The 17799-nt window shown below is 40.4% G+C and overlaps 1 protein-coding gene across 1 annotated transcript; it reads left to right on the top strand.

Annotated features, from left to right (window-relative positions):
• Positions 1-3588: 3588 nt before the first annotated feature.
• Positions 3589-17165, top strand: T265_01278 (hypothetical protein; the record flags this gene model as incomplete). Its single annotated transcript, XM_009165263.1, has 5 exons — positions 3589-3806; positions 6425-6596; positions 8051-8550; positions 11702-11959; positions 16678-17165. 5 exons carry the CDS (start codon positions 3711-3713, stop codon positions 17011-17013), a joined length of 1362 nt encoding a protein of 453 aa, XP_009163527.1.
• Between the last annotated feature and the right edge of the window lie 634 nt (positions 17166-17799).

The following is a 17799-nucleotide window of genomic DNA, read 5'->3' as shown; positions in this document are numbered from 1 at the left end:
CTGAGATATGGTTTTATTCAAAACACTTTCAGAATGATGCCAGCGACTACATGGCCAGTAGCTTATGTATGCCTGTGTTCCGTATGTCTCTGTGCTGAGCAAAGAAAAAACAATGGAAGCTTCTCTGTTCAAACGTGCAATACCTGTTTGAACTGAGTATGGGTTCTTGAATGGATGTTCAGCGTTTCGAATCTTCCACAGGTCCCCAACTTTTGACGTACGATCGTTTTAACTTTATACACAAAGTGTTTACTGACTTTAAAATAATCTGATCAGATAAACCAAACGACAATATTACATGTGCCCCAGTAGACGGAAATCCAGGGACTGTTTCACATGTGAATGGAAACCTTCGCTATTAGACGGGGTTGAGAACTGAAGGTTAGCATCACCTTTTGAGGATCAAGGTTAGGCCTTTTTTGGTACCACAAGGGACAGTTTTCTGCCAAATCCGTTCAGAAAAGTTTCACAATTGCCATCACTCAAGCGTTATATTATCCGCAGACGATATAAAGTTATTTGGAGAAAGTGAAAATTTCCGCTAGTAGCAGGAGGAAAACGCAATAAAGTTTCAACATGCTAGTCAAGTGATTTTGAGAATGCTACGAATTCTTGCTTCATGGCGGTTGGTTTTTGGAATACCAGATAACTATTGCATCAAAAAGCAGACTTTTTCAGTAGTGCAAACGGCAGTGGATCTAGGATTGTCTAAGAAGAACAATCTTAAAACACACACATTGCACCATCGAGATAAATGGAGTTTACATAAATATGGCATAACATTTTATCCAGGGATCCTAAGCTGCTAATCTCGCAAAAATTGAACCTCATTCGTAAACAGGGAGTGTTTGTGGGTACTGCACCCAAACGAAATGTGTTATTATTTTTAATGATGTATTAATCAGACTTTTCAAGAAAACCAGAACCGGGGTGTCAAATGACTTTAAGGAGGCAGCTGAACCATTCCGTTATATGGAGCCAAATGAGCCAGAATCTGTATGAGATCAAATTGTTTGGTTTGTTATCACTAAAAGGCTGAAACTGAGAAAACAAGGTTTTAGCACACATAATAACTTGTTATCAAAATAGATTTTTTTGAGGCATTCCTACAATAGAAGTCGAGAAACACTAAAAACTACACAACTTGTTATCCGACTTTCAAACGGAATACGGGAGCTGACCCACGAGCAACGCCGTTATGCAATGAAGCTCTGTACAGCTGAATGCAGGCAAAATAGTTTTAATTGCTTTAGCTGCTAAAGATCAACGAACATAAGAGATGTCCAAGGTTGCTGCATTTGTCTCCATCTATACAGATCGCATATTGTGGTTTCTTGTTATAAGTTACATTTACAAACTAGAAGCTCGGTGGATAGGCAGCCTCCAGTGTATCACTCCAAAATAGAAAGCAAGAAGTATAACAGACATTTTATGCATATAATCAAGGCTATGAGAGTAGAACAGAGCAAATGTCAGATGAATTGAAACCCGATAAGACCCATTTTGACGGTATCCAGCAAGTAACCTCATCATTCATCCCACTCCGAATCCTGGGAATTGAGGAACAATGGAAACAACTCAGTATCTCTTGAAAGCGGAATTAAGTTTTTCGGTTGGCTCATTATGGTCTTGTAAGCATGATATTTGACTAATGAGAATTTTGTGCTATATCCAATTTTTATAAATATCAAGTAGCTTTGCTCAATCCATAGAAGAAACTGCGGATATATTATAAATCCTCTACGGTCCGATTCTTCCTACGCCTTCTTCGACTGTTATTTATCATCTGGAATCCAGGTATCTTTGGATCATATATTTCACTACTTCCCAACTTGCTGTTTTATTTCAAAAACCTATTGACCCAATTGGTTTTGGCTTATTGCTCAAAACTTTCCAGTTAGAGATGTGTTTGGGGCTATAAAAGTAGTAGTTACCAGCTCTGTGTTCTAGAGTGCAAACAAAAAGACTCATTTCATTTTACCTCGTTGCCTCACTACTTCTACTTTAAAAAATGAGGTGCATTGCAGCGAATTACCTCGAAACACACTACGCATGCACATATTAATCAGTGTGCAACATTAATTAATCGCCATCGTCGTTGTCTCACCAACTAATAAGCAGTCTGAAAATGTGAAACAAAGCGGTGAACAGTGGTTACTATGCTGGTGCTAAACACACTAAATTCTCTTAAGCTTTTGGCAGAATTCAGTTCCAAGTCCTATCGCAGAAAAAATGCGAATACAGCGTTTGTAAGTGCTTGCATGAATATGTAGGCAGCCGGTAAGTAGCACGTTTTCTCAACCAGTTTTGGACCAGTCAGACTTCTGTTTTTGTACTATTTTTACCCTATGTATATCTGTGGTCATCCGTTTTACAATTTACCAAAGATATAAAATATGGTGTACAGTTTTCTGACCATCTTAACTGGGATTGTTGCAACTTGCTCTTGAGATAGTAAACCATAGGGTTTACAAAAGGCGCTATCTAGTTATCCAGAACAAACTAAACCACTGCCATCAGAAATGCTACATGATACTCGTAAGGCTTTTATGGTCATGGGGCTGTAGCTGTAGAGAAAGATTATTGGGTTTGGATGGCTCTGTGAGTTCAGTCAACTGCCTTTCGCTTTTGCCAAGGACCCTAGTCACTAAAATTCCCCCTATATAAACTAACAATCAACCTCATCAGCACTACTATAAAGGTATTTATTCAGACACTTTTTGAATGCGGTGTAGGGGTATGGAGCTAAAAGTAAGACCTCCAGTCCATGTACTACGAGTTCGAGCATTGAAGCTTGTTCCGTTCACTGCATAAGATTTAGATTTGACATGGTCCTGACATACTAACAGTTATTATCTACGACAGTTCACCTCACAGCATTACCACTGCAGTTATTCTCTATTAGAATGAAGCTTAACTGTGTCAACTTGAAATTCATTGTTGTCCTGTTTCAGTGTGAATATGTAACTCTTAAACAAACCACTTATTTACTCATTTTAAAAACTTTGAAAAAATGTTCGGACCCGCACATGTAGGAAGAAACTTACACCTGTCAATATAGTTTACCTATCCAAGGTGCTTTTATGCGGGTTGTGTGAAACTGTTATTCGACGGTGGTATACCTTAAAATATACCATGAAAGCTGTTGAAATACAAACCCACTCATAAAGTTTTCACGTCAGTCTAACTGCTCAAATTCTGGAACGTATTACATCAATATCTTTTGTAGGATGATTGTAGTGCTCTGAAAACTTCCATTTATGATCTGTCAGATGGGGAATTAAGCGAAAAGCTAATGCGAAATAAGTATGTGACCGCACTTGCTGAAGATAACTGCGAATTACCTCTGCACTAGCTCCACAATCCAAAGAACAACTAATCGGTTACGGACTTACATCAGCCAGATACAGACACGGACACATCAATAAGCCGAAACAATGTCCCCAGAGCGACATAGATCAAAACCACCTGCAGGCAGCAGATCAGAGTAATGCAATTCAAAGCCGGTAAGCCAAGCCATACTGTAAATTTATTTATAAGAATATCCTAATTTTCGCGTGTTTAGTGGACAGAATATCACCTCATGGTGTTTGTCAACCTCTTTGAACACCAAGCAGGACTTTTGGCTGACAGTTGTCATTGTTTGTCGTAACGTAACAAAACAAATAGTCCCATCACCCGCTGACAGAAATAGCTGAGGAAGACTCCAAATGGAAGAACTGGCATCAACAAATAAAACTCACACAGGATCGTCCCGCTCAAGACCAACAAGGAAGCCTGACTCTATACACGTCAACGTGCTCATGGTAACTAAAGTGATCTTTTGTTTTATTTGCGAGGTTGGTCTTTTGCTGCAAGTATTTCACCTAGCATGAGTTGCAGGACCCTCAAGGACGTTTTCAATGTTCCCCGGATAATAAGAATTAAATGCCAAGGCGGGAATGCGCCTAACTTGAAAGTGATAAATGGTCTGCAGTCATTTACCGAGTGTTAGAAGTCAGACACCAAACCAGAGTGACCAACTCACAGCATGCCCGCACTGGACGTTAATACATCCAGTAGTTACTACAAAGTGACAACGTACTTGTGACGAAAATTCCCTCATCTTCGAAGAGAATGGGTGACGACCAATCTTGGTATCAGCAAGTAGTAAACCCGTAATCCTTACTAATTCGGGTTGACAAGAAAAGTTAAAGGTCACATTAGCTGCTTTATTCCTTAGAAATTCAGAACTTCTCTGTAGATACCTTACCAAACTGCAAGCGTTAGTAAGGAAGTAACCAATACAATGTCGCCCAGCAATATAAAATTCACTCATAGTAGATGATAAATGTGTCCACCACTTATTAGGCGCTCAGCCCAAGACCATCATTCAGAAGGTGACCCCTATTTTACAACCTCATCTGTTAACGCGGCCTACAAGACATTTCATTCGCCGCTGTGGCAGTTAAAAAACTCAGAACCATCTGGTATCATACCGTTGCGAGCTTTATTCTACTGGTTAGCGAGTTTGCAATACCACTATCAAAATTCTTTCAGAATCCGTAAAGCACGGCTAGTGTCCAAGAGTAATCAAAGAATAACGTCACCACATCCAGCGCAGCCAGTTATAGACTAATTAATTTTTGTCTTTTCCCTGAGTTCCAAAAAGATAGCTAACGGGTACCTGCATGAACCCTTAGCAAACGCCAGAGTTTCGACTGACCAACTAAGAAGGGGGGACAGATAAAGGATCACACAGATCCAGGATCTTTGACAACTGCAGACTGTTTCTCATTAGACGAATTATGCCATAACCGGACAGGAAATACTGTTAGTGCTGTCCACTTCTAGCTCGGAATGTGCAGAAGGTATCTTCTTGTGTTCATTCACACTCCTATGACAAAATAGGCAAAACTTTATGCAGAAATGTCCCGAAGTCCCAAAAACCTATAAGCCTTTCCTCTCGTATTTAAAGGTAAGAAGGCCTCTTGTATCTATGAGGAGAGCTAAAAGCGTTTTCTGTTACTTCTAGATATTGGGCCAACTAAGAACGCTCTCGACTTATTACCACTATTCAAATATTCCCAATCACAGGTAACTAGAAGGTTGAATAGGAATTGGGTCTCCGTAACACACCGACGTTTAGCAAGAATGCCTGAGAACTTAAGCAGTCATTTCTGAGCGTCGGTTGGTTCCAAAAATTTGGAAGTCCGCCATTTATAAAGACATGGTCACCGATTTATCGCTTGCGAAAATTGAAGGTAAAACATTATGTAGTTACTTCCGAAAATCACAGACCATGACACCCCATTTTAGCGTTGTTAGATACTAGAGGCTGACTGCGTTGACGCTAACCACTCCGGTGCGTCATTGTACCCCGAGTAAAACTGGGTAAATTTATCAATTATTTGGTGTATCCAACCGAAAAAATTTAGGGCGTGGCATCAGGTTATATACATAGGGACCTATGGACCCCCGGGCTGCTCGACCTTTCCTATTCCCAGGGTTGTAGTATGTGCTCTGCTTCAGTGACTTCTGTTTTAAGGGTTATTTAAGGTGAGAGTTACTTAATACGCTATGTCTTGAACTTCAATGCGGCGGGCGGTTTTTTAGCCTTTATTCACTGCACGTCAGAATATGGAGGGACGAGAATCACCTCCTATCCTTCAGTTGTTTAAGGAATCCCATACTTTTGTGGCATAGAGGGGGTCGCCTAATTTATTGTGTTATTTCTTTGCAACATTGTGCCGACAGTACACTGACTTTCTTAGGCTCAAACTCTACGGAGACGTTTTGTGGCCAAAACCGTCAATTCGAATTTTTCGGTTGAGATTTTTCCCTGTAACCAAAACTAGTCTAGTATGAAAAGCTGATGAGGACTATGCTTAAAAATCCGTTGACAGATAACGAAAACAGGTGTAGCCAGGTGTTTTAAGCTATTGATCCAAGAGTCAAGGAGAGTCTATTCCGCGCTGGCAAAGAAACTGATCTTACCTGGACTTTACAGTTTACACACTCTAAACTTTGTTTGCATATTGGTGTCCTGTTACCAGTTCGGTGGTACAAGGACGATGGACTTGGTTATCCATTTTAGGACGATCGATTGAAGCACATGTTTGGCTCATTGAGATACGTTGCACGGAGTATACTTAAAAGTGATCTTTATCTGATGTGATAGGGAAACACTGCATCTCTACTGAAGAGGTAATAATGGGTGTGCGATTGAAATCACTTCGAAACTGCTTGCGAATACGCGACCCCATGGATTTCCGTTGGCTGAGTGCCTGTGTGTATCGTGAAGAAAAGTGTGTGAAACTATTCTGGCGACATAAATCTCGGAACCCAAATTTCACTTCATCTGAAAGCCAGTATCCATCACATGATAGCCAACTATATTAAAATAGAATAATTTGTCTACTGTAGTTTGTATTATTTATTTTAGGTACTACAATATCAAAATCCCTTCAATTCTTTCCGCAAACGACCAATGACAGAAAAAAGCCTTTCATATGGGCTTCAGTTGGAGGGTAACACTCAACTTTCAGCATGTCCACATCAAGCATATCCCACGAAAAGAACTCTGAGTATGTGCTGGTTTTTGTCGATTTCTCCAGGTACGTTCATTCAGTTTCGATGGATCAAAGTGTTGAAAAAGATAATTTTTGACAAGGACTGTAACGGCGTATTAGCATTTCAAAAGTTATTGAGAATGATAAATATATTTGTCGCCATCGCCTCCTGCCATCCTCAATGAATTCGCTTTTTATTGATCTTCCTGAATCTACACTAACTGTTACGAAACGATCTTATGTAAGAACTCCTACATTATTGTCAGTTTCGGTTTGCCTATCCAAGTGGTATACCTTGGTAGAATACTTTCGGAGTGAAGAATTACGATACATACAGATACAAACGTAACCTTTCGAATTTGGCACTGACATGACCTTTAGATGATCTCCGAAGCACTTGTTCCTTACTGTAGTGCCAGTTGGGATTGTGCTTATACACACTGATGAAAAGACCGTGGGAAAAATGTCACGCGAAATAATTATAAGTCTGCTTAGTACAGTTATAGACGTTTTCAGGAGGGGGGATGGCCTCCAAGTAAATTTGAGGAGCCATCTTCTTGGTTTCTTAGATAGGATATACTCGGCGGTTTGTACTGCCCCTATGGCAGCCATGTTATATAAATGTGCTGCATATTCAGCTGAAGAATATTATAAAAGTGAGAATCGGCTAGGACTAAGTTGGATCTCATATTGGCACATACTTGGTTTGCAAATGAGCTTACTTCACAAGATATATAAAATCTGATGTTGACACAGAATACAAGGTTGATAAAAGTGAGAATCATTGAGGAGCTGCATTATGGATAAAGATGATTTGGGCTGTCGAAATGTTTTCAGTAATTTGATACGTAGTTCTTCAACGTGGAACTATTTTTAGCATGTCATGCCATGCCTTGTACGGTAGGCTTTGGATCACCCTCTCAAATTTGTTTTGGTTGTATTTAAAACTCCTTTAGCGTCGAAACCGAAGAAAAGAACTCTCTGAGACACACAGCTGAGTGACGCCCTGAGTTCCGTCAGCAGCTTACAGACTTTCTCTTCCTGGAGCCGGAAGCGTACGCAAAGTGGTCAATTCATTTTCCGTGTTGTATCATAAAATGTTCTCGGATCATTCAGTTCTGCAATGAATTTGAAGACAAAAATCCATTGTGGCTAAACCGTCCCCATATTTTAGCATGCTCATTTTTTCATAAGATATGGGGTAGTCTTACGAGGCTGTTCGGTGGGCTACAGGCCCCACGTTTTGGATTGTCTGAGGAATTCACTGGAACGTGGTTGAAACAGAAAATTTTACTCGACAAAAGTCAGTTAGATCCAAGTGAAAGAACTGCCTCATAACAACGGGCAACATGCTTCTTTTCTGCATGGAAACTCAGGTATGGTGTGACAGAATGGTTTGTTCTTATCCATATCATACCAAACATAGAAACAAAGTACTGCCTACATGCATGTTTTTGTGAATACACGTTGGTGTATTGACACTCCTACTTTGTTTTCAGGTATTTTTCTGGTCTACTCATCAGCAAGCTGGATGTTCATCGTCTTCGGGTCAAAGTACAATAACAGCTGTATTGCCTGTGGTGGATTACTTGGCACGTTAGTTGGGTGTCGATTCAGACAAATCAATCTCAGGTGGACAGTAGTATGCTTCCAAATATTCACTGCAGTCTCCTGGTTAATCGTGACTTTGGCCACGCAAATCAGTTCATGGCAGTTGATGTACGGGTCCTTTTTCTTCGAAGGCGTTGCCCTTGGCCTGGTCTCAATGATTTTATCCTCGCACGCAATGAAGCTTCCACGGCCGCATTGTGACGAGCTTTCCGGTTTTGTTTTGATTGGAATGATGATGGGTGTCTTCCTCCTGTGTACAATTCTGAATAGTCAGAGGTTTACGGATATTTGTTTTATACTTGGTCTGATCTCGACTGCTGTGGCTACAGTCTGCATTCCATTCAGCACAGATGCACCCAGGAACGTCCCCAAATTGTGTGGATCAAAGGTGAGCTTTATGATCTTCAGTGCACTAAAGTAGATTTAGTTGTTATTTTTTTCGAATGTTCCGTTGAATTTGGCGTCCATGTAGATGTCAATCCGAACAGAATGATTATACCTGAAACACTGTCCGAAACAATGTGATTAATGCAATGCTGCTGTCATCCTAAAGTGACCAGTTCTGCTTTCAGCAACCATTGAATCATGCCATATCGAGGTAGTCAAAGTAAGATCAGTGGGTTTGAAATGACGACTCTGTGGTAATGAGTAGCATTACAAGGTCATTAGAAATGTACGAGATAAAATCAGGGTCTTACGACAAAATGTGCTGTTGAGCATGGTGTTTCGCCCACATCGTTGTAACATCAAGTAAGAACAACGTTTCAAGGCTAGGGGCGCAACCTAGTATATGATGTTCTTAGATAGATTTGAGACCATAGGGTTCAAACGTAAGCTTAAAAAGCAATCCACTGAACTTGTTGGGACCGCTAATTCCGGATTCTGCATAATGACACCAGTGTCTTGAAAATTGAAAATGCGAAATTCATGGAGATGAAGCTACGAAACATGATTATAGAAACGTGTTGTGCGAGGGAGATTTTGTCCTTTCTTTGCAAGCCCTAATTTTAGCACGTGACTTACTGAAATCTTTCGTACAACAACAGTAGCATGAATGAGAAATTCTCTTACCTGCTTGTCTTTATCCGTTGTAATCTGCGTGAACCTGCTCCCACTGTTTTGGTAGTTAGTAAATGCTCTTACATACCCGATACGGTCCGATAACGTGTCGATTTGGATGTCGACCGAATAGCTCATGGGAATCTTTGTGGTGAGCCTGAGCGGCACTCAGTGTATTGGGCACAAAGCACTTCCACTCATGATTGGAGATGTGGCGATTTTTCAGCGCGATGGGATATTTGTGGAATTTTCTTATGAGTTAGCCTTTAATTGTTACTTTACATTGTAGAATACCCTAACAAACAGGTCGGTGACACACGTGATTGCATTCCGATAGGTGTAGAAGCAGGTGTTTGTATGCAAGAATTATTGATTTTAATAAAATTTTCTGCCAACCCATCTACCGTTCTCTCATTTGAAACAACTGGATGTGTACATCAAGACGGAAATTCTGAGGAAAACTAACAGAACACTTCTATGTCAAACATGCTATTAACATGTTTAAGCTATTGTAATAAAGAAATATGTGGCGCTAACAAGCAAGCCTGATATTCATCAACTGGTATCAGTAAGCTAGACCCACCTATCTTATTGAGTACAATTTTATGTGTATTATTTTTTCTGAAGATAGAGCGGCAAGTTCCCTTGGTCTTTCTTTGGATTGGTTGCACAATAAATCTTGACCAACAGGGGACAAGGAGTGTACTCTGTTAACTACAGTAGCCTTTCATGAGAGCTCCACTGAGAGGTACGACTCAAAACTTTCTTTCACAATATGAGCCCCCTATTTTCTAAGCCTAAAGTTCAGGCATGGACGTTTAGCAGAACATATCTCTGTATGTACAGACTGAGAAAACGATGAACCAAAAAGCTTTAAAACCACCCAGCGAGAGAGCGGGATAAAATATAAAACATGGATCTTGGTTGTTGATCAGGTGACTGTTGAAATGTTTTCTGAGCTTGGAAATTAGCCGCAAACTCTTATCAGCAAACGTCGAAACCATCAATCCTTCGCTGGGCCTATTCTTCCTGCCTACTTTGAGTTATGTAGATTATGATAAGTATCTGCTAGCTTCTGACATGATGGGTTACCTTAGAGATTGCTTTCTGTAGGTTCTTTGGTCCGTTTACACTTCGTATGATGTCGTACACTTTCGTTCTTCAAAGTAATAGCATATCATGAAACTTTCTACTTTGGATATTTTTTTATAATTTCGAACGTATTGCGTTGGTCTACTACGTGATCTATTGCCTTTTTATGTTATCCTGCTTGCTCTGGCGTTCTGGTATCCAGCCGGTTATCTAAATGCCCTCAATATGGTCTCTTGACTTATTTTTAGTGCATATTCCAGTAAAATTGATTTGCTCGTTTACTTGATCTTTCCTGTTTCACCTGGGAGCTTCTGATCTGATTTCTTTTGCAGTTTTGAACTCTGTTTTCCCGGCGCTCTCTTGTTTATGTTGATTGACAGAGCGGGTCATTTCTAATGGTTGTTGGTGACGTCTTAGGTCGAGCAAAATGCTTTCGTAAATTCATGTTCTTTACTCATTGTTGCTTCAGCCAGTATGTGAAAACCCTTCCAGGCGAACTTGTGTCTTCTCGTATCCTTGTGCACGGAGAATAGAGAAAATCGGGCTTTTCTTTCAGAAGTATGCCTGTGTTCATGTACTCCATTAAACAGCTTCTTTACCGTTTGTCCTGTGTGAATTTCGTCACAACTCTTGAATTCGGTCTTGTGCGTGACATAGTTCTCCAACGTTGATTTTGATATCGCACGCGCAAAGTATTCTCCGGTTTTCAGGCGTTTGTCAGATTATGCCGTCTTGAATGCCTTTTAGGCGTTTCAACACTATGATTCGTTTAACTGCTCTTTGTTTTAGTGCATTAGTGCTTCTGAGCCAAATAAAATGTATTTACTTCTTTGAAAAACCTTGTGTACGAGTTTTTCCATTCAACTGTGTTATAGCGGTGTTTGCGGAGCTACCAATATTTCGATAAATCAGCGAAAGGGCTATCTAATGCTCTGACTGGAAATTACAAACCAATTTCGTAATGTATAAGTCTCACGTAACATCCCTTGGTTCGTTGGTGCTGTAATCACCATAGCAATTATTTATCGCGCTTTATTGCGTTTCATGCAAACATGTGTTAACTCAATCATTTTTCATCTCACAGGGTGACCGAGTAAAGGAAAATATTGGGTGTCGGTCTTTTAATTTCCGCGTGCCATAAATTCCAGAAACGTTGTGATTTTTTTATGTCTGTTTTGTTCTTTTTTTCTTGTTTGAATTTGTTGCAGTGAGGCTTTTGCAACCAGGAAATGTGTTTCACCAGCGTATTGTGCCTGATAATATAATCCAAATTTAGGGCACATAACTGTTACAAATACGACTTTGTTGCCTTTATTTAGGACTTTATGAGGAAACTACTATGCACGGATAAACTGGCCTCAATAAAACCCAAATGCTGTTCCTTACAGGTTGGTGAATCGACTGGCACCAAACTTGTTGAAGTCTGCCTGAACTCACTCATGGGAATTTTTCTGTTCCAATTTACGGCCGTCATCTGCATGAGCTATTCTTCAGCAATTGTGGAAGCGTTCTTTGTCTTCTGCTTATCAGCCCTATTATTTACGATTATTTTTGCCACCCTACGGACCACCCGGCAAGGAACGAGCAGAACGATTCCTGGTTTGGTGTTTACAGGAGCCCTTAGCCTTCTGCTTATCAGAATTAAAGTAAGTGTTCGCTTTAATTGTTTTGTTATTCTCATTACGCAAAGAGCACTGCGTCACTCATACGTACAACTCCAGCTAAGTTAACAATGTGCGATCTGAGGGTAGAAACAAGCCCTCTTGATTTAGATGATGAGAAAGTAGTGTTCTGAAAAACTGAGTCTTACATGCTCTTAAGTTCGATCGCTGTTTCGAATATAAAGTGGGGGACCCTTGTTTTTCAAGCATGTGTTGCATGTCCTTTTTCTATAAAAATATTGAAAACGGTGAGGGCAGCTAGATATCAAGTATTGCACTTTCCGACCATTAAATCTTCCATGGCGAACCCTTAACCAACTGAAATTGCCATGGACAAAACAGCTCACTCTGTCTGTACCAGTCAATTTAAATCTTCATCCCCAGCTACTACCCAGTAGTTTCCTTCTAAAGTGGTACAGCCAAATATGGGGAAAGATGAATGAGGATGAAGTTCCGCTTTATTAGTCAACTTCCACTTCCGCCGTCTCGAACTCTTTGAAAAGGTTTTGGTCCAGGGTTTTCTCGGAAGAAACAAAAATACGTTCCGTTCTACTTATGCGATGAGGAGCCAAGTGGTTGTTTTTTCTGAAGAAAGTCCACTTAATCCTGATGGGGTGTCCTTCGGGTAGCACCAACTGCAGACTTATTTAGTGTGATTTTGTAGCTTTGCTTATGCGCTAGATAGAGTGATATACTCGGTTTTGTGTTCCTTCCTACTAAACCCAAACTCATTCGGGATTTTGTAATCGCCATCTATTTGGGATGCAGCTCTTCCATTTAGCAAGTTTACGTAAAAGTTCATCACAGTTTGTGAAAATTTATCATACTTACTCGTGCATTTCAGATTCACATATGAGGATTCCAAGGTTACCAGGCTAGGTTCTCCTGGATTACGCTTTATTGGTGTGGACAGATTTCATTATTATCATTTCATTAAGTAAACGAGAGAATTGTGGACAAGCCCATTGCGGAATTTTAGGACTTTACGCCTCAAATAGAATATTGATCGCAATTTCTTATTGAATGCTCTCTTTTGAGAATACGTCTGTCCAAATCTAAGCCATTTCAGTCCGGTGCCAGACTGGTGCCATTAGGATAGTTCTTACCTCAGTGATCATATGCCAGTCAGCCGAGTTATTCCAATAACCAGTTTCCTTCCAGGATAGAATAAACCTTTTTGGCAGTTATTGTAGGTGATTTTTTCAAGCGGAGTCACTTGTAGTACACTGTGTCCGCTCCAGAGATAATATACGTAGGTAGTGCCTAAGGAAGACCACAATTACATCCAAAAATCAAAGACAGAAATAACACCCCTAGTCTCATCAACTCTTTAAGGAGGGTGCTTTTCTGGAGCTTATCTTGAAATCAGCTTGGTGCAAAGAATAGTGCAAGATTTTCCAGGGGACCGCATAACGACGCATACAATTTATGTGGAAATTTTATCATTCAAAAGAGATTATATCTTCATCAATGTGGACAGCAAGACATAAGTGATGCTTTGCTGCCGTACAAACATGATGTATTTGGAAGCATTTTTGTGAAGAAAAGAGTAAAATTAAATAGGGAAGGGACTTGGTGCTGGTCTACCACATCCTAGATATTCACATAATATGGCTTCTTGTGGATGTTTATTCGGCTGTTTACTTGACCAGTTAAATCGCTCCTTAGTCAGACCTCATCACAGTAAGAGCTCAAAACACCAAAGAAAAATACCTTCAAAACTACACAACTTCGTACACAACTTAATAGATGTTACCCAACTCGGGATTTCATAGAATTTTTTGCATGGTTACAACCTGTGTTGTGAACCTTGCAGAGAGGCGCTATCGGCAAGGGAGTCCAAACATCCCTTTCCTATCATCATCAGTTGCTTTCGAAAATATAGTGGTCAAATGTTGTTTGAGTGGTAGTTTAGAAGATTCGTGAGCATTGTCAAATATATCGATGTTGGTTTCAGCTACAGCTTTTAGAAGCCAGTGGAAAACAGACCCTCAAATTAAAGTTATATCTGAAGTTATCACACAAATTTACAAGACCCATTCAGGATTCCTAATCACAATTATCTCCAACAGGTAATTCAGAGGAACATGTTTTGTGCGTCCTAATGAAATTTTGGTGTTACGTTTGTCCTCCCCTGCAGAAAACAACATTGTTACATATTGCATCCAAAGGGAGACTGCCTATGTTGATGTCGTAGTCGATCACGACTGCCCTAGAGTGGCTTGCCTCCTAGGAACAATTACGTTTGCCAATTTTTTTCAACGGGTACCTCCAGAGGATACTCTAGGTTATATATGACACGCATGTAACGGAAAAGTTTGGGCGCTTTACTGATCGACAGTACTAAACCGGTAAAGCAAAACGTTTCGTGTGATTGCAACAGAGCTCTGGGGTTTTGATCATGTTTGTTAAAATTTCTTGCGGTCAGATCAATACAGGCAAGCAAAACGTCAACTCGTGTCATTTATTCTGATTTGTATCAATTTTTAAGGATTGTTGATGAAGCAGGATAATACAAGGTCTTCGGGTTCTTGTGCCGCTCGGAATGAACGGTGACCAATATGTGTTCAATTTTTGTACACATAGCTCTTGGGAAATGATACTCCGCTCGAAGAACGTGAGGGCGTCATTTTTGGTAGTGCCCTTCTTAAAAGCACTCAAACAACTAGATATAAGAGTTTGCATTCACCAAAAGTAATTTAAATATGATAGAAAGTCTTGCTTTCCAATATCTTGGAATTAGCAAGGCTTATCTTAGTGAAGATAATTTTTTCTAGGGTTTTACCATACCTACACACCTGACTAGACAAGATCAGTCCTGTACCAGATGCTATGATATCCTGAGTGAAATCCACAGAAGTAGAATACATGAAAACAATGCATAGTAACACTAAATTGGCTCCAGAATAACCAACATAATCCACAGGTATCTACCCCTCTGACGGACGCTCCCGGAAAGCTACCCAGTGCGACAACCTTGATTTGTAAATACACACATTTGCATATCACTTTGATTTTCACGGGACACCCAACTTAATCTTTTGTTTATGATACGATGATGAGTATATTTGTCGAGATTAGTCCCATTTGAGTTCATGTAGAGCATAAGTCGACGAGAACTTCAGGCGTGCGCCTGCCTGATGAACCCCAAGAAGGGCGAAACCGGTCGTGAGGCTGTCGAAAATTTTCAGCAAGCTTGTAAGTAGTTTCCTTAACAAAAACTTCGATTCATCTTTTTGAAGGTAGTAGCAGTATCCAGGTAATGCCAGATGCGTGAAGTGATAACCATGGATCTAAAGCTCAGTCTTTGTTTTACTCAGACAAGCACAAGCATCAAAGCATGCTATGTTTTTCTGTATGCCCAGATGTACAGTAAGGCATATTTCTCAGGTCAAAAAAGATTGATTCAATGACATCCTCACAGAAGCAACACAAATAAGCCAAACCAAAACCGACCACCGGCAGGACGGTTTCTCTCCGATAGGACCGCAACTTACTTGGGGCAAAACCTCCCAGTAATGAATCCAAAGCTATTTAACGAATTCCATCTGTTCTGAACTTTAGTCACCCTGTTTGATGTGTCCCGTCACATAATCATTTCATCATACTAAAGGGACAGGTACTCCAGTTTAATGATACGGCAGCAAATCATCATACTGTTGATGACGATGATCAATTCAATGACATTCATTGCTACCCTCAGTAGTATCTTCATGTACATTAAAACATCAGTAGCAGAAACTGATGTTTAACTGCCAAACAACCAAGGAGGAAGATTCTAGTAGTATGGAAAGAAAGGCGATGGAGACTTATTCATAAAAACCCCATATACCTGGTGAAAACTGTCACCAATAAAGAGCCTACACCCTTCAAGATGTGCGACCGGAACGATACGGACCCTTTAAACTCCTGCTATATTGCTTCCAGACTTTTGCCTGAAGCATTTTGTTCATCTACAGATTTTGCATTGGACTGTATTAGAATTTCCAGTGCATTATACTTTCGGCCGTCCGAAAACTTGTTCACATAAACACATTTTGTACCTGTAGCTGCTTTGTTAAAAAAGCTATACGACCAATGGCTCTTCTACTACTGGTACGGCATGTGCTGATAACATGTTAAATGGAACTAGAGTAGCAGTATGACTCACCCGGCAAGCTTTATCGATTCGGTTGCCGATAGGTGTGCTGTGAAAATCTTAAAAGGACTTTAAGCCTGCCTTTTAAGAGTCATTTTTGCCAACAGGTCACAGTAGAACTTGAGTCTAAAGTGACTGTCTTTAACTTAAGGGAATGCCTATACCCATAGCATGAGAAACTGATTAGAATTTATCTAAAAAACAAATTAAGGTCGGCTACTACGTATTCTCAGGTTATTCGATAGAAGTCTACAGGTTCAACCTAGCGAATGTGCTACGTTGTAAGTAGCAGGTGTGAGCCTTGCTGCCTACTCCAGCTTCATATTTCCTAGTGATGAAGGTGCAACGTTCCCAGTTGGATATATTTTGTTTGAATCCTCTTCTACATATCTTGCTTACTTCTGTCTAGACCTGAGTTAACTGGCATTCTATCATCCTTCTGATTCCAAACGGTTGTATTAAAGCTATACGAAAGAAAAAAAACATTCCGAACTCTTGAATATCTTTTTGGTGGCCCATCACTCAAAAACGTTGTGACTTTTCCTCCATATGCTCTTTATTTCAGCTTGCCCCTGGAGCTTTCATACAGCCTTACTTGTTCTCACCAATCATGGCCTTGCTGGGTTTGTCCGGTGCCATGAGCTGGAGTCGAATGTGTCAGCTCTGTACAGCTGCAAAGCAATCTCAAGACCATTGTAAAACTCTGGTTGTATGGTGGCTATTTGGATTGATTTGTTCATACTTTACTGACTCGAGCATCCCAGTGATCAATCCAGCAGTCTACGTCTTTGTCATCCTATCTATGGGCCTGCTGCTTACACTGTTGCTCTTTATAATTCCTCACGTAACTTCCCCAGACCAGAAAACTACCCAAGAACAAGCGTTATTGCTGTTTCTGTGAACCACTTATTTTTTCCTGTTGAAAAGATGATAATAAGTAAAATTAAGGCAAAATGTTTACCAAGTTAGCAATAGTGAGGGACCAATCAGACGCCGGACATCTGAGATCCACGAGACCTTTCCCTCTTGTTGAAACTTACCAGGCATTTGCAGAGGGCTGAAACTGCCATGTGATCATAAAGCGAGATTTTGTCCTGCTAATCTTATGACCAAGTGATTGGCTGATGAATGTCAAAAAATGTCTGCATTCCATACGTGGGGCACTTTGATTAGTTTTCGAAAATTGTAGCGCCATGCGAATGGATCAGAAATTTCTCCAATTATTCAGAAGTTGGTCATCTAACAGCTTTACTAGTGGTAGTTCATGATCAACCATAATCTTGAAAATATATCTGTTTGCTATCAGTGAGAGTGTTGGTAGCTCAGGCCATGCAGGTGGATATCAATCTGTTCGTTGATCTGGACAGGTTCACTGTAGAAGATGCACCATCCATTGAGGTGACATAATCGATACATTTTTGGGTGGCGAATTGGCGAACTGCGTTAATGAGAGTGGGCGGCATACAGGGATGTGTTGAGTTCCAGATTTAGAATCTCAAGTCGCAGGCATGCTAGACGACTCCAGATGTCATAAGGAAAAAGTGGGTTGAGAATTCCATCTCACCAGCAAGTGAGTAAACATACAAAATAACATGGGTCCCACGTGCTCGGGGGGTTAAGAGCACGTAAGCAAGCCAAATAACTGAAGGGCGCAGTCCCGTGTCTTCACATCAGATAACGGTGAGAG

Source organism: Opisthorchis viverrini (genome assembly GCF_000715545.1).
Source record: "Opisthorchis viverrini unplaced genomic scaffold opera_v5_13, whole genome shotgun sequence".
NCBI classification, from domain to species: Eukaryota; Metazoa; Platyhelminthes; class Trematoda; order Opisthorchiida; family Opisthorchiidae; genus Opisthorchis; species Opisthorchis viverrini.
The sequence above is the reverse complement of the archived record's forward strand: the minus strand, read 5'-3'. Positions and strand labels throughout refer to the sequence as shown.